Raw genomic sequence first — 26,452 nt, 5'->3', positions numbered from 1 at the left:
CAGAGCTCGTTAGATATTAAATAATAAATTTCCTCCCCCAGATCATGTAGCTCTAATTATCAAATACTTAATACTGCTGGTAAATCTCATATACTCGGGCTTCCCTGGTGGCGCAGTGGTTGAGAGTTCGCCTGCTGATGCAGGGGACACGGGTTCGTGCCCCGGTCTGGGAGGATCCCACGTGCCCCGGAGCGGCTAGGCCCGTGAGCCATGGCCGCTGGGCCTGCGCGTCCGGAGCCTGTGCTCTGCAATGGAAGAGGTCACAACAGAGAGAGGCCCGCGTACTGGAAAAAAAAAAAAAAAAAAAAAAAAAATCTCATATACTCGTGCTTATAAATCAAGTAAGATTACTGTGCTCTGAACACTTTCAGAATCGAGTTTGTGTAAAAAATGATCTCTTACATACATACATACATACATGTCTGTAAGATAATTAGAGCTACATGTAAGCAGGAGCCAAATTATTTGCAGATGGTCGTATCTTTCCTCCAATGGTCAAATAAGCCTTACTTAGGGGGTAGAGACTCTTTCGCGATCAAAGTGTTATATTCCTGGAATGAAAGCTCTAAGGAATGTAAATGCTACCTCTGAACAGAGCTGAGCAGAAAAATACAATCGAGGCAACAGAGAAATATCTGCAAGTACCAGGCTTGGGGCCTTTCCACTGAATGTTCAAATCGAGCTTCTTCTTAGCCTGTTACCTTAGCTCCAATTCTAACAGTCCCCAGTTCTTCAGAACTCAACCGCCACTGTGTGTGTGTTGGCGGGTACAGGAGGAGGAGGGGGAGACAGAGAGAGAAAGACAAGGTAAGAAAGAGAGAGGGAGGAAGGGAGGGAGGGAGAATGAATAGCTGAACACATTGAAACCAGTCTTTGCAATTAGCAGACTAGACCTTTCAAGAACAAAGAAAAACCTGAATGTTAAAGCTTAAAACTCAGTTAGTTTTTCTTTTCTCTTTGCGGTACGCGGGCCTCTCACTGTTGTGGCCTCTCCCGTTGTTGAGCACCGGTTCCGGACGCACAGGCTCAGCGGCCATGGCTCACGGGCCCAGCCGCTCCGCGGAACGTGGGATCCTCCCGGACCGGGGCACGAACCCGCGTCCCCTGCATCGGCAGGCGGACCCTCAACCACTGCGCCACCAGGGAAGCCCCAGTTAGTTTTTTTTTTAAGTTATAAACCTCACATATTTTTTCTCAATTGACTACTGTGTTTATCTGCTGTCTTGTTTAAGTAACTAATTCACGATGCTCTCCTATTCCTCCCCGCGAGCGTTTTGAAGGGAGAAAATACATTTTTCTTATTTTTTTTTGCCCCCAGGAGGCTGCCTCAGCTGGCAGCAGGAAGAGACGGGAAAATTTGGTGAGAACAGTTGAAGAGGCACAGATGACCCTTTTGCTGAGTCTTTAATAGAGGTATTCACTGGAGTTAACTGCTCTAACCAAGCCTTAGGAGGTTTTTTTTAAGGAAAAAAACACAAAATTCTGGTCCGTGGGTTCACTTTGCTAACAGAGTAGACAGAACAGTTTATATCTCCCACTCCATCCCATTTTTGGCAGACTATAACAACAACGAAAGTTAATGGGCTTGAGAATGTGAGTACATATGTTTTCTTAATTAAATTTTCAAAATTCAATTCATGAATTTTGAATATATTTTTAAAATTCATTATTAACTTCAGCGGGGCTTTTAAAAAACGCTACATCAAGTTCTTCTACACTTCAGCAGGTCTCAGGTCCCAACTCCTCATTTTCAGGTGGCAGGCCTATTTTTAAAGAGCCAGTTTATACTTTAAAATCTATGTCCGAGTACACACACACTCACACACATGGACATATGCAAAGACAAGGTTTTGAAGCACCATTTCACATCTACCATCAGGAAAAATAATGAACAAATACATCTTCTCATTGTAATTCTACTATGAAGGGTAATAATGCAATATACAATGCCATATTTTAAATATAAATATCAGTAATGAAAATACTGACAGAGCTTAAGACTCTGTTCAGAAATATTTTAAAAGTAAGGCTCAAATAACTGTGTAGATTCCAAACACGCTATTTACTGATCAGTCCCTAATGATTAAACAAATATAAAAGAACTTATTTCAAGATCAAATAAATAGAAGAGAATTCTACAACAAAACTCAATGGATCAAACAATCTTTAACTGAACACATGCATAACTCCACAATACAACTGCTTTTATCCTTATGGCCTGATGCAAAATGCAAGTACAAAATGGAGAACATCTATGTACTCTGCTTTTTAGCTTTCCACTTTTAAGGCTACTTGTTTAAGGAAGACCTTTGCTTTTACAGGATCTTGGCACATTAAAGGATAACATGGCTCCCTAATTTGGAGAACAAGACATGACATTCAGATAATTTATGAATTGTTATAATTAAGAAAGAAGCCTCTACCTAAACCAAACCTTGGGAACACAGGTTGATTAAACAACTCATTTATTTGCTAACTGCTTGACTTGAATCATGGACATTCATTCTACATTAATTCAACACCTGCCATGGGTAAGAAACTGTTCTAGATGCTGACACTGGCCCGTACTTGGTTATGAGCCATTGTGTTACAACGAACTGTCTGTATTTTTGGAAAGCAACTCAATCAGCTCAACTATTTTACAAATTATCAACAATCAAATTTAAAATCTAGGTTCCTTCCTACCACCCAGGACACACCCAGATGATCTCCCTCAACTTCCAGCCGATTAATATCTAGGGAATGTCAGATTACAGATCAAACTTGAAAATGTAAATCTGCTTGGAAAATTTAAAAAGTACACCATGCAGTTAAAAATGAAAGATAATTTGTTTTCGACGACCCAGTATTTGCCTCATCTCTGACACGGCTTCCCTACATTCAGAAGATAACTGACAATAGATTATACAAACACAAGGAGATACACTCACACACTCTCTCTCTTCCTGTGCACATGTGTGAATACACACACAAATACATTTGTAATCTCACCCATTACATTTATGTACAGTCAGTCAGTATTTAAACAGCTGAACTGCAATCATGACCTAAAATATGGCTTATGTTGTGGGCAGGTCTGTTTGAGGACTGCTTGGAAGAGTCCGAGGCAGAGGAGTTTGCTATCGTAAGCAAAGGTGACATTGCTGAGCCGTCAGGGAGAGCTGTAGCTATTTCTGGAAACAAAGATGTCATATTAAAATTGGATAAGTGAGAGTTGGTCATGTGCATTGGGGGCATGTCAGGGAGAAGAGGAAAACTTGGTTGAGCAAAACCAACAGGTCTGGGAGGAGATAAAATTGATCCAAATCGGTTATTCAAACTTCCACTGTTTACCTTCTCTGTGCTAGGATTCGAGAACATTTGATTAGAAAAATAGGGGATTGAAATATCATTGGACAGTGTAGGATGAGCAGGAGAGTATGGGGGATAGAAGGAGGGGAGAGTATTTTGGGGATCTACAGGGATGAGGGCTGGAGTTCGAGTGGCACTAGGCTGAGTAACCTGTGGAATGAAAGAAGTATTCGCATTTATTGGTGGATTCATGCCACCCTCAGGAATAAACGGAAAACCAAAATTTTGTGATAGTGTATGCTGGTCGGGCGCTGAATTATCATTAGGTACTTGTGGGCCATCGGGCATGAAACGAACAATACTTCCTCTCTTTTCTGTAGCGGGTTGTTGGCGTCCGAGAATCATACTGCCACTAGTAGACAGAGGAAGATGGGGAAGACTTGGATCAAAGACATTACTGTGTCTTTGGTTTCCAGAGCGATTCCTTTCAGGTTGACGAATTTTGGAACCGCTGCTGTCCTGCAAGGGATGCCTTGATCGCTGGGGAACTGAAGAACTAGTTTGACGTACAGGAGGCCCTTGGTCAGCATTTCCGTGAGACACAGACGGATGCAGCAAACCTGGCCTTGCAACCCCATGCATGTTGGTTGTGACTGGAGGGTTCATGTGGCCCTTGGTCCCGTGACTGTCAGTAATCCTCATGGGATTGGACTTCTGTACAGAAACGTTGGGACTTGTGTTTCGACCTTGAATATCTCCTGAGGAAGAAGAACTCGAAAACGGAATATTCAAAGTGCTGTTCCTGGTGTTAATTGCACCCAGGGACATGTCACAACTCTCCCTATTCTGACTCTCACTCTCTCTTCTAATATGGACACTTTCATGAGTTGGGGGACAATTATATTCGATTGCAGAGGAGGGACCACACTGTGTATTCCTCTGATGCTCTGGCAGTGATCTCTGGCTCCCAATGACCTGATCACCCAGGTGAGGGGCAAGTAAACTCTGCATGAAACTTTGGTGACATGTATTTTCACTGTCCCTTGGTGGGACAGCATTTCCTGTTGGGATGCTCTGAACTGGTGGGTAAGGTAATCTCTTTTGGCGGTCAATTGGTGGTGGACCAGGGTTTTGACTAATTCGAAAGGCCTGGGACTGCATACTCCTCAAGGATGACACAGGGTTACCTATTTCATTATTTCTTGAAGACTGTACTTCAAAATTACTCTGGGGCTGCTGACTGGCTCCGCTCGGCTTAAATGTCTGACAGTCAGAAAGGCGGATATCTGAGGTAACAGTATGGTCCACACGACCCTGCATATTATGAATGGCCAAACTCTTATTTCTGGGAACATCAAGGTAGCTTCTCATTTCAAGCTGATCTGAAATTCTGGAACCCTGAATCGATATGCCCATTCTCTGCTCTGAGTTGGAAGATGTCTTTCCAATGAGTGCCTCCGCAGAGTAACTTGAAACTCTGTTTCTCTCTGGCCTGTGTGGAGTACAAGTCATGTCTGAAGGTCTCGTCACGATACTCGGTTGGGACACCATTTGCTGCTCTATGCCTCTTGAAGTCAGAAGCCTCTGCATTGGATTATGCCCAGATACGTGTTCAGAAGAAAGCCCCGCACCTTGCTGCCGGCTCCCCACCTCCTGCTGGTGCATGATGTCTTGACTGAGGTGGTTATGGTGACTGCGGCTTGTGGAAGGATTTTCACGGCTCTTCTCTGGCTGGGAGCTTCCAAAGTGTTGCTGCATCTGTTGCTGCATCTGCTGATGGTGGGGGTGTGGCTGACCGCTCTTGGGTCGGGATTGGTCAGTTCCATGGTGCTTGGGTTGTAGAGGAAGCTGAGAGGCCTGAGTGCCCTGGACAAGAGTCCTCTTTTTCTGCATCTGGACTTCCTGTTGCAGGGTTCTCTGTTGGTGGACGTGGGGCTGAGCGTGGACAGAGCTCTCCGCGTGAGGTGCGTGATGCTGCAGCTGGTATAAGTGATGCCTCTCTCTTAACTGCCCCGCCTGCTGCTGCTGCTGCTTCAAGTAGAGGTGGTTACTATGCAGGAGAGGCGCCCCTTGAGCTGGCACATGCTGCTGCAGGGCCTGCAGATGTTGGCTGGCCTGCGTTTGCTGCTGCTCAGCCACGGAAGGCTGCGAATTGCACTGAACCTCAGTTTGCCTCAACGCAGGGGCCACAAAGTTGTTACCAGGTGGGAATAACCGCGTAAGGCCGTCTCCATGTGCTGGGTTGCTAATAGGTACAACTGAGTTTGACGAGTTGGGAGGGATCTGACTAACCATCATTTGAGTTTGATCGGAAATGCTGTCTGGAGTTCGGCTCATCAGGGACAGACCTTCAAGCCGGAGGGGAGCCGGCTGACAATGCTTTTGACGTTTAGCTGAAGACAGTAAAAGGTCATCTTGGACAGCACGCTTAGCAGAGTTTTTGCGGCTTTCGTGACTTGGCTTTAAGAGTGGCTCTTGAATCTGTGGATTTGGTATGGTACCGGCCATGGTACTGAGCTGTTCTTGGGAGTATTCGGTCATCAGAGATGGGCCAGGAGGCTGACTGCCATAGGAGCTAGATGAAACCGTCAGATTAACCGTGGCAGGAGCAGCTGTTGGCTCTGAAGTCTGGGCTAAACCAGCGCAGCTGACCAGAGGATGGCTGATGCTGCTCTGATGGATAAGATTGTTCACACTTAAACTGGTGATGCTTGGTGGCTGAGAAGTCGAAACCTGTAAAGAGGCATTTGATGTTTTCATCCCTATAGAACAACTTGGTTTTTCAAGCGGCCGACCCACAGTTGCTTCAATCGACTCCTGAGAATTAAATTCATTTGGTGTCGCTTCTGCCTGCCCTGGGCCATTCTCTTTAGATATCTGGGTTTTGAAAGGCTGGTCTCCCTCTAAAGAGGATGCTTCGGAAGGCTTTGAAGGAACTTCCCTTATATCAGCCTGGGCGCCAGCTCTTCCCTTCTCAAGGTTCTCCTGGTCAAAAATAGCTCTTGCTGCAAGAGCGACTATATCAGTTTGCTCTACAAAGGTACAGCTGTCACACGTATTAGTCGTTGCACTGCTGGTGACATCCTCTCTAGTTGTTTCAGGAAGCATGGATGCAACTGAGAAACTACGACTACTGCCAGAGCTGGTTGACATGGGGGAGTCAGCCTGCCTACTGGTGAGCAAAGAACCATTGATAACCTCCTGATCAGAGATGCAGGAATGATGCTGTCCTGGATCTCTGTCCTCACTGCTCATCAGTAATAGCTCCTGTTTGGGATGTAAATCAACACTTGAATGGACTATTTTAGAATTTTCTGAAGAAAAGTCAGGATGGTCCACCTGGACTGAAAGAGGTGATTTCTGAGGGTCTTTTTCTTTAGCAAGACCAGATAGCAGTGCAGTTAAACCCTGCCCCTTTAAGAGACCTGTGGTTTGCACTGTAGCTGATGAACCTTGCTCAGCCCTGCAAGGTTCAGCAATGACTTCTACCTCAGAAACACAGTCAGTACTTGCAGTGCTCGTGGCAGACGACAAATCAGAAACCTGAGAAACCAAAACGTGGGGATCGTTCGCAGACGAGATCAACACGTTGGCTGAAGTGCAGGAGTTGGCAGCAGCTGGCAATGCCAAACTAGCTGCTGGCTTATCCTGAGATGTCTCTCGTTGCAAAACGGGGAGAGAATCTTTGGATTTTGCTGGGGCCATTGTAAAATGTTCACTTGTTACGGATTCTTGGGAGGATGAGCTAGACTCTTCTGCTGACTTAGATTTGGGTATGGACTCAGGTATCACTGATTCAGAATTCAGAACATCCAAAGAATGTGAGCCAGAAACACTTACACTATTTACCTGGGACATAGTGACCGATGGTAACACACCAGGGAGGCTGTCCAGGAGTCCATCATTACACGATGGCTCTGTGGAGCCTTCGGTGCTGGGGCAGTCTAACTTACCCACGTCTCTGGCTGGATTCAGGGTGCAGGCTGACTTATTAGTGGCTACGTGTTTCTTGACACTCGGCTTCTTATTCAGCCTTTTGGGCTTCATGTTAGGCAAACAAGCTACAGTGTTCATTGAGGAAGTAGTCACTAGATTATACGTACTGGGTAGTGTGGCTGAATTCTCCGTTGTCATGGGAGATGCTACAGCTGTTGTTAATGCAACACAGTTCGCTGGGGTGGTTTGACTATTTGCAGCAGTTTGAGGATTGGCAGGCTGGCTAACAGACAGTTGTACACAGCTTTGCCCAGCCATCTGCGATATGCTTTGATTGAGGCTGGCCAAAGCGCCAAATGTATTCAGGGCAACATTGGTATTTGGATCTTCGCTGGTGGTGGGTTGAATAATTTGCATAGGGGTTTGACTTGTAGTTCCTGATGAAGACATGACAGGCTGCAAAGCAAAGAGCTGTCCATTTAAAGAAATCGTTTGAGGCTGTTGTTGGTTTGACATGGTTACAGAAAAAGTCTGTGTTGAATTAGATGCTGATAAAGATGAAGGTCTTGGTAATATGTGGACAAGGTGCTTTCCTCCAAAACTCTGTGGGGTCGAAACATTTTGCACTGAATTGTTAGACCCTATGATAGCACTGGCTCCATTGACAGGGAGGCGAACAGAACCAGGAGGTGGAGCGGAGAGGAGTGGCAAAGGGTTCTGATTAGTTGCCTGTATGATTACTATCTGTTGACCTACTGTTTGGTTGGGAACCTCTGCCCTCATCATTGCTGGGCACGGGGTGGTGCTGGGTGGCTGAAGAATGATAACGTTTTGATTAGCAGGAGCTGCGTTAACAGCCGACCCAACTGGCTGAGCCATCTGAATCACTTGCATTGCTGAATTCAATGGAAGGATACTTTTTGGAGGCTGAGATTTAACTTGTGGCTGGGCAATCAGTGACTGCATAGGTAAAGATGGACAAGAAGGCAAGGTTACAACTACTTGCTCAACTGGCTGCCCATCTGCTGGAAAGGAATTATTCAAGTTGACGCCTGTAGCCACACATCTACTGTGGTTGGCCGTGGTGGGGCTAGTACCAGACTCATTTAATACCGGAGTCACAGCAGAAGATGGTGTCTGGCTTAAGGGCTGAATAGTGTTTCCCGCCAGTTGCAAAGTAGTCCACGTCGTCTGCGTGTTTCCAGCTGAGGAAATTCGGGTAAGGCTATTAATGTTTTTCAAATCTGAAGCACTAACAGCTGAAGAAGGCAAAGAGCAAGAAAGAGTCCAACCACTGTCCACAGGGTTTGCAGAAAGGGTGCTCACAGGGGTGGTGGTCTCCCCTCCTCCAGGGGCAGACGGGGCCACCACCGCAGTAACACTTGTCAAGTCTGCACCCTTGCTAATGCTCGCTGGACAAGAATCACCTGCAGATCTTGGAGGCTGGGAGCAGACTGTCGTGGTAACGGAAACAACAGAGGTGGTCTGAAAGTCACTTCTGCACTCCTGTACGCCCAGGCAGGACTTGCTTCCTTGGTGTCCTTTAGTGGCAGTTGCTGAGCAGCTGGGGGAGATGCTTGTGGCACAAGGGACTGTTTTCTTCAATAATTTGGGGCTCTCTTGCCCATTCTTATTTTCAGAAGAATTTTGATCCTTTAGACATGTGTGCAATGAATGGTGCTGGGGTGGCACAGGCCCGACAGGGACAGTCATCAGTGAGCCACTGCTGGCACCACGCACACTCGACTCGCTTTCGGAGGTGGAAACCTCAAGAATATTTTGAGCAGAAATGGTAGCAGGAAGACAAAGAGGAACAGGCTGGTTGGCAGCCAATGCAGAAACCGTGGTCTGATGCCATGGCTTGTTTTCAGAAGGGTAAACTCCAGAAATAGACACAGGAGTCACAAGATTGCAAGTCCTCTGTACTGGTACCACATTGGCAGTTTGCTTCTGTAAATTATGCCCAACGTTAAAGGTTATCCCCTGAACAGCTGTTCCCTGGCTATTTCCACCAGGCTGACTCCCGCTGGAATAAACAATGATATTCTTTTGAACCTGGTCACTGGGAATAACAACAGAGACCTTTGAGTTTTTAAGATTTCCTTTCCAGTGGATTGTGGGGTCGTCATATAAACATATGTCATTTGCTTTCAGTAATTCAATATATCGGCCATTTTCTTTTTGAATTTCTTCCAGTTGCTTACGTAGCTTTTTAATTTCTTCAGCTACAATATCAAAAACAAAAATGAAAAAATTACCTCTAAGTGTCAATATTTATAATAATTTAAGAAACAGCTGTATACTAAATTACTGAATACTAATTTTAGCATTCTAAATACCTCAATTGAGAATCTTCAGCTCTTTTCTAATATAAGTTCTTTCTTCTTTTTAGAATGGTGTCTCAAATCCCTATCCTAATCCTTTGAAAAGTATGTATCTTTAAAGGTCAACAATTCAAAGGTCAGAAATTACTCATAATGTAGAAATCTCAAAATTCAAAATAGGGCAGCAAGGAAAGACATACTGATGTCATGGTAACATGCTAGGAAAATAACACTGAATATCAATATAATAGCATTTAAATGTTGCAATAACTAACATTACTTTATGGTGGTAAAAGAGAGTTGTTTTTTTTTTTTCTTTTTTTTGGCCCCTCTGTACGACTTTCAGGATCTCAGTTCCCCAACAAAGGACTTAACCTGGGACCACGGCAGTGAAAGCCCAGAATCCTAACCACTAGGCCACCAGGAACTCCCGACAGTCTCTTTTATAAATGGCTTTAAACTGGTTTCTATCTTACCCTTTGAAACGACAGAGACCAAGCAGAACATGTAAGAAGTAAGATGGGAGAGTGCTGAAGAAAGGACCACTTTTTCCTTGGTAGGGCCAATGTGTGTATGCTGGTGAGTAATGAAGATGTCCGTGATGCCCTACACTGTTTTAAAGGAGACAGCCTCAACCACGGATACTAAGGGTCAGCCTTGGCTGTTGGTAAGCATGCTCTGTGACCCTGTACATCCCCACCTGCCGTGCCATAGTAGGTATTCTCCCCCATTCCCTCCGCCAAAGGCAGCCGATCCTCAAGGCCAGTACCTTATGAGGTAGCCTGAAGTAACAAGCTCTGTTCCAACAAGGAGGAGCTGAGACTATCAGATTGTTTTTCTCAGCTATTTAAAGAAAGAGCCACAGAAGAAAGATGCCAATGTGCTATGGACATTAGAAATTAAAGGACAATTATCATGGACCAAATAATAAAGAAGATGGTTCTCACTTATTGTGCACTTACTCTATGCCTGGCGCTTTTCATTCACTGTCTCATTTAATGATAATAATAATAACAACAACAACAACAGGTAACACTTATCAAGCATTTACTCTTGTGCTGCGCTTTAAGTGCTTTACCTGTGTTATCTCTTTTAATCCTCATAACAACCACGAGATGGGACAAACACCTTTGTCATCATCACTTTTAGCTGTAAGAAACAGGTTCAGAGTAGCTATATAATTTGCCTAAAGTCGGCTAGATAGATGCTATGATTATCCTCATTTTAAGACAGGGAAACTGACACTTGGAGAGGTTAAGTAACTGGCCAAAGGTACTGAGTGAGCAAAGGAAGTCAAGGCTCAAACCCAGGTGGGCCTGACTCCCAAGAGCACTGCTGTGGCCACTGTGCAAGACTGTCATGAGGACAGTGAGTATGCGGAGGAAGCTGCTGGGAAAAGAAGAGAGAGCAGATACAAAACAGAACCAAAGAAAGGATCATGACCGCGATGACAACACGGTCGGACTTAAGGGGCCTCGGGTGCTGCCCCAACCCCTGGCCTGGCTGTTCAGCTCTTCCTGAACCGCCTGCAACTTGCATTTCTTCAAGTTTCCCTTTTCCCTAGGGTAACTCGATTGCCTCAGATGCTGGACTGTGAAACCAGAGGAGTCCTCATTAGAAAAGTCTATACATCACTCTAGCCTTACTATCCCTTTTGTGGGTGCCTCAAAATGGTTACCAAATATTGATTATGTATCTAATTGCCTGACAGCATCATAAAACAGGACCTGGACCATAAAAGACAGCTGACTGAGGGGAGGGGTAAGTTGTCAGCTAACTGAAAGTAAACAAGAATTCAGACTGCCGACCTTCTGGATGTGCTTTCCAGCACTTCTTACAATAAACACAGCCCAGCATTGCTCCCACATCAGCAAATTCTGAGGTTTGTCTCCTTTTAAGGTGACCTACTGAGTTGTCACAGGAGATTCTCATTTTTCTTTTTAGCTGTTACAAGGAAACCTTCTCTCCAATGCAAATGGGAAAAGAGAACTCATCTGATAGCATAAAAAAGTCACCTCTAAAAATCAAATGTTATTAAATGACCAGGCAGTCTCACGCACACATTATATGCAGTATAAACAATTATGAACTGAATGTTTTGGCCTTCGGAGTTAACTCCTAGTTAAGTCCTGGCACAGGCGTATCTTTATCTGTTTTAAGTTACACTGAGCAGGACTCCCGCTGCATCCTCTTATGGGATTCCCCTAGCTGGAAGATCCACCTGGAAGGAAGGAAATCCAGTATTATTTGCATCATGATCCAGTATTATTTGCATCATGAGTTTAGCAAACATGAAGTACAAGAAGAGTAAAAAATCAAAATTGTGTATGCCTACAAGGTTAGAGTTGCTCAAAGAAGGGGGAAAAGAGGTCAACTAGGTTGAATTTATTTGCAACACTATTCTCACAGGCCCACCCAATGCATGATCTTAATGAACTGGGGCAAAAAAGCCTTCTGTATCCTAATATAAGTTGCACTGTGACACAAAGGCCTGAACATTGAAAAAACAACAGAAAGTAAGAATCTTAAAATCTTTACCTTGTTCATTGTTTCCTCCATTAAGCAGGAGTTCATCGTTTTGCCTTTTCAATTCTGTTATATACTTAAAGGCTTGGTCCAGGATCATATTCTTGCTCTGCCAAAGAAAATCAACCATTTAAAAGTTTCACTGAAGGGTAAGAACTTGCCACAATAAAGTTAAAGCTTTGGTTTTATCACATATATGTGATACGTATCTTTTCAAAATTTAAAACTGCCACCATATTCAAAACTTCTACTGTTCCTCTTTCATTTAGTAAGTATTTATTGAGGCTCTGTTCTAGGCACTGGGGATATAATAAACTAAAGGGACAAAGTTCCTGACCTTGAGGAATATTATTTATTTATGAGGAACTATTATAAATTAATATCTATTTATATTTATAAATAAAATTAGGTGGTGATAAATATTATGAAGAAAAAGCAAGTAGGGTACTTCACTCACTGTTAATCTAGTCACCTCCCTTGCCCGGTCTAGGTTTGAGTTTAGATGCATCTTTCTCTAGGAACTCTTCCCTGGGCCTCTCTGTTCAAGAACTCTATATTTCCTTGGCTAGATGGTAGGTATTATTCCCCTCTTACTATGATATTTACTGTGTGCTTTATTATTCCAGATCACAGAAGAGCATAATGGATGGGAGCGCAGATTCCCCCACTTAGCATTTCTGTAACTGGGGAAAGTTACTTAGTCTCTCTAAACCTCAGTTTTTCATTTGTAAAATGGGGATAATAAAAGTACGTACCTTGAAGGGTGTGGTAAGGATTAAAGTCTTTAATATAGAGAGAGCATGTAACACTCTGAGAACACAGTTAGTGGGGTATGGAAAGTGCTTAATAATTGCTAGCTTCTTGTAGCTACTGTTTGTCAGGTCCTATGTTAAGTACGTCAAATCCATTATTTCTTGGACTCATTAGAAGAACTATATTGTTTTTCCTTATTTGTTCAGCTTTATTGAGGTATAATTGACAAATAAAATTGTAAGATATTAAAAAAATAATAGTAAAGTAGGGTAAGGAGGGGGCCAGAGAGATGGCAGAGGTTACTCTGTACTGTGGACTGAATGTGTGTGTCCCCCTACAATTCATGTTGAAGCCCTAATCCCTGATGTGATGGTATTTGAAGGTGGGGCCTTTGGGAGGTAATTAGGTCATGAGGATAGATCCCTCATGGATGAGATCACTGCCCTTAGAAGAAAAGACATGAGAGAGGTGATCATTCTCTCTGTCATGTGAGGACACAACCAAGAAGAAAGCCCACATCAGGAACCGAACCCGGTGACACCTTGATCTTGGACTTCCAGCCTCCAGAACTGTGAGAAATACATTGTTGTTATTTAAGCCACCCAGGCTATGGTAATTTTCTTATAGCAACCCAAACTGACCAAGACATTCTGCTACAATCTATTTAATATAGGGAGGCTGGGGAAGGTCTCTCTGTAAGGTGATATTTAAGGAAAAATCTGAAGGGAGTACAAGAAATTATGCCCTGTGGATATGTGGAGGAAGAAGGCTCAGGTATCAGGATCAGCAAGGACAAAGGTCCTCAGGCGGGGCTGAGTTTGGCATGTTGGAGGAATAGTAAGGAAGTGAGTGAGACTAGAGTCAAGTATATTGGGAACAGTAAGAGGAGAGAGGCCAGAGAGAGTCTTCAAGACCATGGAAAGATTTTAGATTTTAATGTTATTCTTTACTCTGTCAACCACAACTACAAACTGTTGAGATAACAATGTCACTTGATTGAGTTTTGGTGTCATGCTCCCAATATATTCCATTCCTAAGTTTTCTCAAAATGATCGTATTTTAGGTCAAAGTTCCTGTATTCTTTACTTAAATTTTTAAAATTGAAAATATAATATATGCATATGGCAAAAAAAATGTAAATAATATGAAGAGATATATAATGAAAAGTACATTCCTTTTGACTTTAGCCCTCCAAACCCCTTTCCGGAGTCAACAACTGTAAGTTACTTATGTATCTTTCCAGAAATATTCTATGCCAATACATATATATATATATATATATATATATATATATATAAATCTTTTTTTAAAAACCCAGATAGAAGGACATAAAGGACATAAACAGTATGTTACATGGATGCAACTAGAGATTATCATACTAACTGAAGTAAGTAAAAAAGAGAAAGACAAATACCATATGATATCACTTATATGTGGAATCTAAAATACAGCACAAATGAACCTATCCATGAAACAGAAAGAGACTCACAGACATAGAGATCAGACTTGTGGTTGCCAAGGGGGAGGCGGGGAGGGAGAGAGATGGACTGGGAGTTTGGGGTTGGTAGATGCAAACTATTACATTTAGAATGGATAAACAATAAGGTCCTACTGTACAGCACAGGGAATTATATTCAGTCTCCTGGGATAAACCATAATGGAAAAGAATATTAAAAAAAAGAATGTATATATGTGTATAACTGAGTCACTTTGCTATACAGCAGAGATTGTCACAACACTGTAAGTCAACTGTACTTCAAAAAAAAATTTAAGTATGTTACATTATTTTGTTTTAATTTTCAAAAATATATTTTGGGGACTTCCCTGGTGGTGCATGGTTAAGAATCCGCCTGCCAATGCAGGGAAACAGGTTCGATCCCTGGTCGGGGAAGATCCTACGTGCCGTGGAGCAACTAAGCCCGTGCTCCACAACTACTGAGCCTGCGCTCTAGAGTCCACGTGCCACAACTACTGAAGCCCGCATGCCTAGAGCCCGTGCTCCACAACAAGAGAAGCCACCGCAGTGAGAAGCCCGCGCACCACAACAAGGAGTAACCACCGTTTGCTGCAACTAGAGGAAGCCCATGTGCAGCAACAAAGACCCAGTGCAGCCAAAAATAAAATGAATTAATTAATTAAAAAAAATATATTTATATATCTTGGATGGTATGGTCATTTTATGGATCTTTGAATCCTTGAGCATGGTATATCTTTCCATCTGTTTGTGTTGTCTTTAATTTCCTTCATCAGTGTCTTAAAATTTTCCAAATATAGGTCTTTTACCTCCTTAGTTAGATTTATTCCTAGGTATTTGATTCTTTTTGATATGACTAAAAATGGGATTGTTTTCTTAATTTCTTTTTCAGATAGTTTGCTGTTAGTGTATAGAAATGTAACAGATTTCTGTATATTAATTTGTATCCTGCAACTTTACTAAATTCATTAATGAGTTCTAGTAGTTTCCTGGTGGCATCATTAGGATTTTCTATGAAGAGTACCATGTGTTCTGCAAACAGTGACAGTTTTACTTCTTCCTTTCCAATTTGGATTCTTTCTATTTGCTCTTCTTATCTGATTTCTGTGGCTAGCACTTCCAGTACTATGATGAGTAAAAGTGGCAAGAGTGGGCATTCTTGTCTTCTTAGAGGAAATACTTTCAGCTTCTTACCATTGAATACGATGGTAGCTGCGGGCTGTCATATATGGCTTTATTATGCTGAGGTATGTTTTCTCTAAACCCACTTTGTTGAGAGTTTTGATCTTACGTGGATGTTGAATTTTGTCAAAAGCTTTTTCTGCATCTGTTGAGATGATTATATGATTTTTATTCTTCAATTTGCTAATATGGTGTAACACATTGATTGCTCTGCAGATAGTGAACCATCCTTGCATCCCAGGGATAAATCCTTCTTGATCATTGTTTATGAACCTTTTAATGTACTGTTGAATTCAACTTGCTAACATTTTGTTGAGGATCTTTGCATCTATGTTCATCAGTGATACTGGCCTGTAATTTTTGTGCTCATGGATTGGAAGGACTAATATTGTTAAAATGAGCATACTACCCAAGGTAATCTACAGATTCAATGCAATCCCTATCAAAATACCAATGGCTTTTTTCACAGAACTAGAACAAATAATTTTAGTATTTGTATGGAAACACAAAAGACCCCAAATAACCAGAACAATCTTGAAAAAGAAGAACAAAGCTGGAGGTATCATGCATGATTTCAAATTATACTACAAAGCTACAGTAATCAAAACAGTATGGTACTGGGACTTTCCTGGTGGTCCAGTGGTTAAGACTCCATGCTTCCAATGCAGGGGATGTGGGTTCAATCCCTGGTCGGGGAACTAAGATCCCACATGCCGTGCAGCATGGCAAAAACAAACAAACAAACAAACAGTATGGTACTATCATAAAAACAGACACATAGAGCAATGAAATAGAATAGACAGCCCAGAAATAAACCTATGCACTTATGGCCAATTAACCTATGACAAAGGAGGCAAGGATACTTTGGGAAAAAAGACAATCTCTTTATTAGGTGGTGCTGGGAAAACTGGACAGCTACAAGTAAGAGAATGAAATTAAAACATTTTCTCAGACCATATACAAAAATAAACTCAAAATGGATTAAAGACCTAAATGTAAGACTGAAAACCATAAAACTCCTAGAAGAAAATATAGGCAGAACGCTCTGACATAAATTGTAGCAATATTTTTTTGGATCTGTCTCCTCAGGCAAGGGAAACAATAGCAAAAATAAACGAAAGGGACTACATCAAACAAAAACTAAGACAGTGTCCTTTCATAAAGCAAAAGTTGAGACAAAGGCAGAACCTGATAATGCCCACCTACTGCACAGTGAATGAAACTATCAACAAAACAAAAAGGCTGCCTACTGAATGGGAGAAGATATTTGCAAATGATATATCCAATAAGGAGTTAATACCCAAATATACAAAGAACTCATACAACTAAATATCAAAAACCAAACAACCCAATTAAAAAATGGGCAGAGGATCTGAATAGACATTTTTCCAGAGGAAATGCAGATGGCCAACAGGCACATAAAAAGATGCTCAACATCAGTATCATGAGGGAAATGCAAATCAAAACTACAATGAGATATCACCTCCCACCTTTCAGAATGTCTGTTATCAAAAAGACAACAGGGACTTCCCTGGTAGTCCACTGGGTAAAACTCCGTGCTCCCAGTGCAGGGGTCTGGGTTCGATCCCTGGTTGGGGAACTAGATCACGCATGCATGCCACAACTAAGAGTATGCATGCCACAACTAAAGATCACGCATGCCACAACGAAGATCCCATGTGCCGCAACTAAGACCTGGAGCAACCAAATAAATAAATAAATAATTTTAAAAAACAGAAAAAACAAACAAACAGAACCCAAAAACAACAAATAAGAAGTGTTGGCGAGGATGTGAAGAAAAGGGAACCTGCATGTCCTGTTGGTGAAAATGTAAATTGGTGCAGTCACTATGGAAAACAGTATGGAGACTCCTCAAAAAATTAAACATAGAATGACCATACAATCAAGCAATTCCACTCCTGGATATTTATCCAAAGAAAACAAAAACACTAATTCCTAAAGATATATGCATCTCTATGTTCATTGCAGCATTATTTACAATAGCCAAGATATGGACACAACCTAAGTCCTCATCAATAGATGAATGGATAAATAAGATGTGACATGTGTGTGCATATATCTATATCTACGCTATACTTTCTAAAGGCTGTATTTATTTTGTTTACCAGTCTATTACTGATAAATACTTAAGTTATGAAAGAAGAATTTCGTTTTTTTTATTCTTCAGCTTTTAAAAATGTTACAGTGAATGTTCAAGCTCTACCCAGTATTTATACTATTAACTATCTCCAGTACTTTATCTGATAGCTCTCTTCATGTAGGAGTCAGTGATTTAGGGCTTTGGTTCAGCAAGTTACAATTTTGGGTCCCTTAGGCTGGGTCCCATCAGAAATCCAGTATAACCCAGGAAACACCATACTTTAGAGAAAGAAACTAAGATAGTGTCCTTTCTTAAAGCAAATGTCGAGACAAAGGCAGAACCTGATAATGCCCGCCTACTGCTTCTCTACTGCAGATGGGGGTGGGGACATGCGGCAATAGTTAAGAAAATCTAAATCTATTCAGCTTCTGGAGACCAAATACTGACTTCCATTGCACATTCTAGGGCACCAAGAAAGAGAAATGATTATGGTTTCCTTTCAGATAAACTTGTAGGAATAAAAGCCAAGGGGAGGAACGTTTTATTGGGCAAACACCAGTGCTTAGTGAGCAGCTACTATACATTGATATGTGGAGAAAGAAAAACAATCAGAAGACATAGTACAGTACCTGCCCTTAAGTTTGCCTGTGTGTTAAGGAAACAGAAAGTACCTTTTTAAAAAGACTAAAAAAGCACATTTATGCAAGACTAGGTATCATCTTGTAGGGGAGAATGAAAAGAAACTGAATTGTAAGACCTTGCTGAGGGAGACAGTGTTGTGAAGTGAACACATTGATCTGGCCCTCCCCACCAAAAGCCTGGGATGGTTTGGGACTGGGAAGCTCCAGCTACCCCAGAAGGTGGGGTGAGGCATGGGTTAAAACTGAGGGGACTGATAGAAAGATTCTTCTTTTGCAGTAATAAGAACTACACACACTCACACACACACACACACACACATCCTATGCAGCTGGATGACTTCCCCTCTTCCCCAACCACAGGAGACAAGTTTATTTTCTGTGAAATTTGAACCAGAAGATTTCAGCCTCAAGGATACTTACTTGGCACAGAAGTGGACAAGATGAGGCTCCTAAATGAAAACAGGGAGGTAAAGTAAAATCCTGCCTTCTAGAGCATGAGACTCTCCAGCACCCCTTCCCCAGCCCAGCTCCCAGAAAAATGGCAATGAGCCTTATAGTTCTTTTCCCACCATTCCCACTCCTAGGTAGGGTGCTGAGGATCCTTCTCCGGAAAATAAAAATTAATAGCTAACCCCGAAAGAAGAAATCTACAAATACTGATATTGTTTAGTTCAGCAACAATAACAAAAACATCAGCTCACTAGCCAATCACCGGACAGTTAGGACCACCAAACCACAAGCCTGTTCAATCAGCTTTTTAATGCCTCGTTCTCAAATATGAAAAAGACAGCTAAGTATCATTAAACATTTAAGGAATGTCTCCAAAAAGAAAGACAAAACATCAAAACAGAGGAGGCGAAAAGGAAATCAGAAGAAACAAAGACAATATAGAAAATAGAAGAAACATTTAAAAAAAACCAAAACCCTATATAATATTCTCAAAGCTGAGATGATATTATATCCATAAAAAACATGAATGAAAAGGAAAAAAGAGAATAAGAAAAAAAAGACTTGGAAATTAAAAATATAAGAGCTGAAATTAAAAACAGAAGAGTTGAAAGAAACCAACTAATTGAGATTGAAAAGGAAGGGTAGAGGGTTCCAGAAGTAAAGGTTCAAAGGAAAAATTGGGAACATGGAAATTTTGTGGCAATTTGACCATATAGAAAGAGACTGTTGGAGGTGTGGAAAGAATTAAAGATAGGCAGGTATATAGAAAATTGAGCAAATGAAAAACAATGAGGCATTATTAACTCTAAAAAAACATTAATGGCAGGGAACAAAAATAATCATTCTGAGCACAGAAACAACTTAGGGAATTATCTGATCACAAGCAATTGGTGAAAGTATGAGTGGATTTCTTACCTGTTTCAGCGCAGGGGAGCATGGGATCAGCTCTCCTATTCTGTTTATCCCAGCATTGATTTTCTTCTTTCTATGCCTCTCCACTAGATAGAGGAAAAATTCATTTATCAAACCTTACAATACTACTGCCAAAGTGTCTCATTCTCCCTGGGTAAAGAAATTTTAGGTAAAGAAATACCTAAGAAAGTCTTATCAAATAGTATCTACTGAATACAAATAACTACAATAAGATTTCTAAGAATGTCATATTCTAGGTTTAGTGTTATGGAAATCAATATAAGCCATACCATTCATTAGGATTTAAAATAATGGAATCTATAATAATTAAATTCAAATTATAAACACAATGTGCTAATACTACATTACTCTTAGGCCATTATTATATTTCAAGTAATTATTAGAGATTCTAATGATAACTAAATTACAAGAACCCACTAGCTATGTTACTAGAAAGCTGCTTCTTTATAGCAAATGGGCAAATTAGACCTTTCTAGACAGATTAAAGAACTTTAACACACCTTTTAGGCTGACTAGAAGGCATTTTTGGAATAGAAACGGCTATTAGTTGTGACTTAAAATAGACAAGAAAAGGCATTGGTTTATTTTTTTCTATGGGGTCTGTGCTGTTCACTTTGGCCCATCTAAGAAACTGAACAACTGACAACTTCTCAATTAACTGAGCAATGTTCCAGGCTTCCGTGTTACAACTTTAAAAGTTGTATGAAAGGGGCAAGAAGATACAAGCGATGATCTAAATAGTTTTTCTATAAGACACTGTAAATAGAAAAATCAGTCTACTTTCTGTCAGTTTTCTAAAACCTTCCTTTTTACAAAGGACTTCAGCGCTTCTAAGAGGATGATCTTTCAGATATAGCATAAGTAGGTCTTGTTTTTCAAAATATATACTTTTTGCTTCATAATCTAGCAGTAAGAACATCCTTTCAATGACATCCATTTACTCTCTCTTAATAAATTACTATCAGGACATATTTATGGTCCTATGTGACATTTGATTCTAATAAAAAGATTTAGTTCATATGGCCAAAAAAATTAGATTTATTGATGTGGCCAAAAAAAAAAAAACCCACAAAGCAATAAACTATAGCTCACCTTTCTTCTGAATTCTCTAACAATAGTATTTGCTGTTATCTAAGAGCATATTTTTTAATGTGTGTAGATAAAACAACAAGAACAACAACATTAAGACTCTATCCACAGTGATAAAAGGGAATTCAAAGGTAGTAAACTCCCATTCTGGGGAACAGCTATGTCCTACCAGTGTTCAACACAACTTTCCATAGATAAAGTTTTCCCCAGGGTCCTTTCCTTAGGGAAGGGAAGAGATTATTTATAGAGTAATAGAAATTGAGTCTAAAATGTATATTTTTAGATCTGACTGTAGTCCCTGATGGAAAATAAAATGTTAAAAATGTACCAAATTGTCAATGTATGCACAATTACTTCTATCAATGTTTACCTGGCTGTGGCCTCTAATTTTGACGTTTGAGATAAAAATCAAATATTTTTTTCTACATTTCTTCTTATAATTGAGAACTCCACAGCTTAATTTAAGACTGTTCACATTTCAAGTACCTTTAAGATTTACAGCTGCTCCCCATTTCTTCCCTACTCCTGTAGGCAGCTAGCCCACTCTAGAATTTCTACAGAGGTACATACTCTTCACTCTTTTCAGAAGGAGTATATCTGAATTCCTCAGTGGGTGAAATCACTTAAAACACTAGCTCCAGGGGTATATTAATCCTTAAATTATTTAATAGACTGTGAATCAGAAAATGATAAGCCATCTTCATGAGACTTAGGGAGTATTTTGTCAACTAAAAACAATATAGAACAAATTATTTTGTATTAAATAAGTAAGATACAAGGGTGTATTGTACAACACAGGGAATACAGTCAATATTTTATAATAACTATAAATGGAATATAACCTTTAAAAGTTTGAATCACTATGTCATACACCTATAATTTATATAACATTGCACAAGTATACTTCAATATAAAAAATGCAAAAAAAAAAAAATAACCCAAACAATAAAGGAACACTTTCCTAAAATGTAATGAATAATGATTCTGTGCTTATAACATAAAAACACAATCAACTGCAGTATAATTTCATTTTGAATGCAAAAAGTGCTAACAAATAAAACTTAAATTGCTGTTTCTACCTGCATTGTGTGTCTCCCGATTTTTCTTTCTGAAACAAAAAGTACAGATAAAAGGAACATGAAAATAATAGGAAAACATTTTACATTATATTTTGAGAACCATAAAAATTAATTTTATGAATTTGTATTTGTTGTATCAATGAGAAACCATTTGAAGGAAAATTTTCTTAATAATATATTATGGTATAAAAACCTAACTGCAGATACATCAATATAAAGTTAGAATTCAAAATTTTCTCAAAGTAACTACAATTCTCCATTTTTCCATACCCAGAAGTCATTGGTTGGGAAGTAAGTCAATCATTGAAAATCTTACCTATTTGAAAAATGTACTTAAGGGGCTAGTCAGCTCTCTAAGTGATGTGCCAAGTACAGCTGCCCCTTGAACAACATGGGTTTGAACTACACGGATCCACTTATACTTGTATTTTCTTCAATAGTAAATACTACAGTACCACAGGATCCATAGTTGGTTGAATCCATGGATATGGAGAACTGTGAACAGGAAGTCTGGCTATACCCCTAGCTACACGCTGTTCAAGCGTCAACTGTTGTTGATTTCTTTTTTTTTATAAATTTATTTTATTTTATTTTATTTATTTTTGTCTGCATTCGCTCTTCATTGCTGCACGCAGGCTTTTTCTAGTTGCGGTGAGCGGGGGCTACTCTTTGTTGCAGTGCATGGGCTTCTCATTGCAGTGGCTTCTCTTGTTGCGGAGCACGGGCTCTAGGCGCGCGGGCTTCAGTAGTTGTGGCGCGCGGGCTCAGCAGTTGTGGCTCACAGGCTCTAGAGCGCAGGCTCAGTAGTTATGGCGCACAGGCTTAGTTGCTCTGGGGCATATGGGATCTTCCCAGACCAGGGCTTGAACCCATGTCCCCTGCATTGGCAGGTGGATTCTTAACCACTGCACCACCAGGAAAGTCCCTGTAGGTGATTTCTGATGTTTGCTCTGGCACCTGGCCAGGGGTAGGGATGAGTATGTACAGAAAACAAGCAATGGTACAGAAGAAACTTGTAATCCCCAGGGAGGGAAGTGTGGTAGTCACTAGCACTCACGCACTAACAACTGGCATCTGAGCCATCTTTTGCATTTATGTACCTTAGGTTATCCAAACTCTTACATTTTCTTAAAAGCTAATCTACTAAAAACACCAATTTTCCCTTTTATGTACAATTACTCAATACATAAGAATTCTTTAATAGCTATTTGGTAAGGAAAGAAAATAATGATTTTAATATTTAATAATGGAAGCGTTGGCCATGCAATTCTAAGCAGAAACATTGCCCAAAATGCTAGAAATTTTGAAGGAGGTATTATACAAAGAACCAGAACTAATACTGTACTAATGTGCGTATTGGCATTAATGGTTTGTAATGTCACAAAATGTCTGTTGAAACAGACTGCAGCCTAAGTGAACTTAGTATCCACCACAAAGACTAATATTGAGGGCAAGTAAAAATTTCAGGAGAAACTAAACATTTAGCATAGATTAGGTATTATACTATTTTAACTACTGATAGTCATTTTATTTCTTACACTGCTAGTAGAATTTAAAGGACAGGTAAATTTTAATTATGTACCCCTTTCAGTAAATCTATTTATATTTATCCACACCTATTTTTGAAGAGTAATGGTTTTCTAGGCATCCAAATGAAAGTTCCCTAAAGGACTACCTATTTAGCAAAGTGGGGACTAATTCTGCCTCTTATCTGCCAAACTATATTATTTTTGGATTGTGTCTTCATACCTGTGCTGCTTTTTTGTAGGAGTCTCATTCTCTGTCATTTCTGGCATGGTTACAGTGATAGGAACCTACAAGGCATGGAAAGACATGTCAGAAAGTCTAAACGCATTCTAGTATCTTGGAGAAACTGATTAATAGCAATTTGGTTTGAATACCAAGACGCTAAGAAATAAAAGTGACATCATGAAAAAGCACTGGATTAGGTGTTGTAGATAAGTACAAGAAGATAGGACAAAAAATATTATAACCAGCAGGTGGAGAACATGGTGAATGTCAAATGTGAGGTATAGCCAGAAAGTGCTTGAGAAGATTGGAGGAGAGAAAGGTCATTTTAGGTTTGGAAATCAAGAAAAGCCTAAAAGGGGTGTAGATTTGAGCAAGACCTGGAAAGACAGGTAAAACACACTTGTTGGGAGAGTATGGGAGTTCTTTGTTCATGATACTGTTTGTTCATGATACAAAATTTAAAACAATGGTCCTCCTCTCTGAATGCAGAAAAAACAAAAGTGACAAGTACACAAATAAATCATATTCCATACATGGAAGCAAGCATTCATTCATTTATTCATTCACTCATTTGCCAGGCTTCTTTCATTTCAAACTGCTAGAAGTCTTAAACATTACCACTTGAGAATCGTTAAAAATCTGAGTTTGAAAATTCTATTTATATTTACAATACCATGATACTAAAGAATATATGTATAATATGGAAATATACACCTATGCCAAAAAAGCCTGAAAGCAAATACATTAAAATATTAATCACAGTTATATAAGGCCAGGAATATTATAGGTGACTTCTTTCTCTTTTCTGATTTTTCAGAATTTTGTAATGACAACTTTAATGCTTTTAAATCCCAGGGATTGACAACTTTTCAAAAGAGGTCTGTCAAGTTGGGATACCTGTTCTGATACACTGGAGGAGGCTGCAAGAGCAGTTTCCTATTTTCTCTTTGAGAGAAAAAGAAGGCAGCAAGTAAGGAACCGAAGTCAGTGTGAGTTTAAAATCTGGTTCTGCCATTTCCTAGCTGTGAGGTCCTGGGCAAGTTATGTAACGTCTTGGAACCTCAGATGCTTCATCTCGAAAGTGGATCATAATCACAGAATCTAGATTATTGGGCTGTTTCAAGAAAGGAATGATGAAATAATGCAGGGAGAGGACAACAGCATGGTGCCTAGCTGGAGTAAGAATTTAATCAACATTGGCCATGGATATTAATGAGGTATTTCAGGTTAAGGCTTTAGCTCTAGAAAGGAGGGGGAAGGGTCCTGGGAAAGAAAGAAGTAGATGCAGACAAGGTGCTGACAGAAAAGTACTAACTGAAACAGCCTGAGGAGAAATGTGTGCTCTAGACCCATTTCCAGCAGCTTATTCCAACCTTCTCCCTAACATTTATGAAGGTCCAGATCAGCCTAAAAAACAAGTTCACATTAGATAACCACAGACTGACAATGCGGGACACGTGAGTAAATAAATCAATCCCTGTCACCTTTCTCACCCAAGGGCTTGCAGAATTTCTTCACTTTTGATTCCTGGCTTCCAACGCCTCCCGTTTCTGATCCAAATCTATCATCTTCTGCCAGAAGATGGTCTATAAGTTATGTTTTCTTCTTACTACGCAAGAGAAAAATCAGTGAATGTTTATAGGTTTCCATTAGCAGCATGGAAAACAAGGACTAGCAACCTAGAGCAGGCAGGCAGATTTTCTGTGGCATACAGAATGATCCTGAATTCTCCCCACCTCTCAAAAGTTAATGAACCTGGTTGCTTTCAAAAGTCACTTCCCCGTGGGTTATGAGTGCTCCACCCTGCACAAAGATGGTAGCACAGCAACCATTGGACAGTCTCCAGGAGGTGATTCTCCCCTTTCTCATGCATGCTCAGTGTTCCTTGCCCTCTGCTGTCCTCAATTCTAAAATTATCTTTCCTTCAATCTCCTACTTCCCCATTCTCTCTTGTGCGAATGACTGAAAACTTACTCGAGGACCTACCACTAAGGCACCAGGAAGACAGCCCTCAGATCTGCACATTGTCTGTGCTCTTAAAAAATGCAAATATGGGGAGGGGAATTCCCTGGTGATCCAGTGGTTAGGACTCAGCACTTTCACTGCCAGGGCCTGGGTTCAGTCCCTGGCCGGGGAACGAAGAGCCCACAAGCCTTGCAGCATGGCGAAAGAAAAAAAAGCAGACATATGGGGGCTTCATCCCAGACAAATGAGAAGTGCTAGGTAGGGCCCAGGAATCTGTATTTTCAACAAGGTCTCTGGGTGATTTTTTTCTTTTTCTTTTCTTCTTTTTTTTTTTTTTTTGCGGTACGCGGGCCAGGCCTCACGGGCCTAGCCGCTCCGCAGCATGTGGGATCTTCCCGGACCGGGGCACGTACCCGTGTCCCCTGCATCGGCAGGCAGACTCTCAACCACTGCGCCACCAGGGAAGCCCTTCTCTTTTTTTTTTTGGACAAACTTAGCTCCTCTTTAGGGCAATATTTCCTAAACATTCCTGATCATCTGAAGGTACTAGTTTAAAAATACAGATTCTCAGCCCATCCCAGACCCACTGAATCAATCTCTAAGGAAGGAATTCAAATCTCTGATGGAGGGATATGAAATTTAATGAGTGCCCCCAGGTGGTTCTTATCAGGACAATTTGAAAGCACAGGCAGGTATCTTGGTGAAATTTCAGGGACCTGACCAATACTCTACTGTAGGAGAGATTGTTTGGGATGTGGTATGAGAGTTGACCAGATAATTTTACCTATAAACCAGTAAGGCCAGATTTGCCTCATACCCACATGAGTCAGCATTTGGTCATTAATATCACAGTTCCAGTTGTTCCCCTGTAGCCCTTTTGCAAGTCTGCAGATTCATGTTACAATTAAGATACATGAAGTAAAAGTTTTAATTTTTTTTAACATCTAGAATCTTAA

General features: G+C 40.6%; 1 protein-coding gene across 2 annotated transcripts in view; it reads right to left on the bottom strand.

The window, feature by feature from the left end:
- Nucleotides 1-1,143: 1,143 nt before the first annotated feature.
- Nucleotides 1,144-26,452, bottom strand: part of USF3 (upstream transcription factor family member 3) — a 43,898-nt gene continuing 18,589 nt past the window's right edge. Inside the window, exons 2-7 of one of the 2 annotated variants that reach the window (XM_060150594.1) lie at nt 25,016-25,140; nt 23,529-23,593; nt 21,780-21,808; nt 19,594-19,676; nt 12,090-12,186; nt 1,144-9,452 (exon numbers count right to left, since the gene is read on the bottom strand). In XM_060150594.1, the coding sequence (XP_060006577.1) occupies nt 3,022-9,452; nt 12,090-12,186; nt 19,594-19,676; nt 21,780-21,808; nt 23,529-23,575 (6,687 nt within the window). In that variant the 5' untranslated portion in view covers nt 23,576-23,593; nt 25,016-25,140 and the 3' untranslated portion in view covers nt 1,144-3,021. The remainder of the gene's footprint in view (nt 9,453-12,089; nt 12,187-19,593; nt 19,677-21,779; nt 21,809-23,528; nt 23,594-25,015; nt 25,141-26,452) is intronic. The other variant, XM_060150593.1, reaches the window with a different exon arrangement.

Source organism: Lagenorhynchus albirostris, chromosome 5 (genome assembly GCF_949774975.1).
Source record: "Lagenorhynchus albirostris chromosome 5, mLagAlb1.1, whole genome shotgun sequence".
Lineage (NCBI taxonomy): Eukaryota > Metazoa > Chordata > Mammalia > Artiodactyla > Delphinidae > Lagenorhynchus > Lagenorhynchus albirostris.
This window is presented reverse-complemented; position numbering and strand designations above follow the sequence as displayed.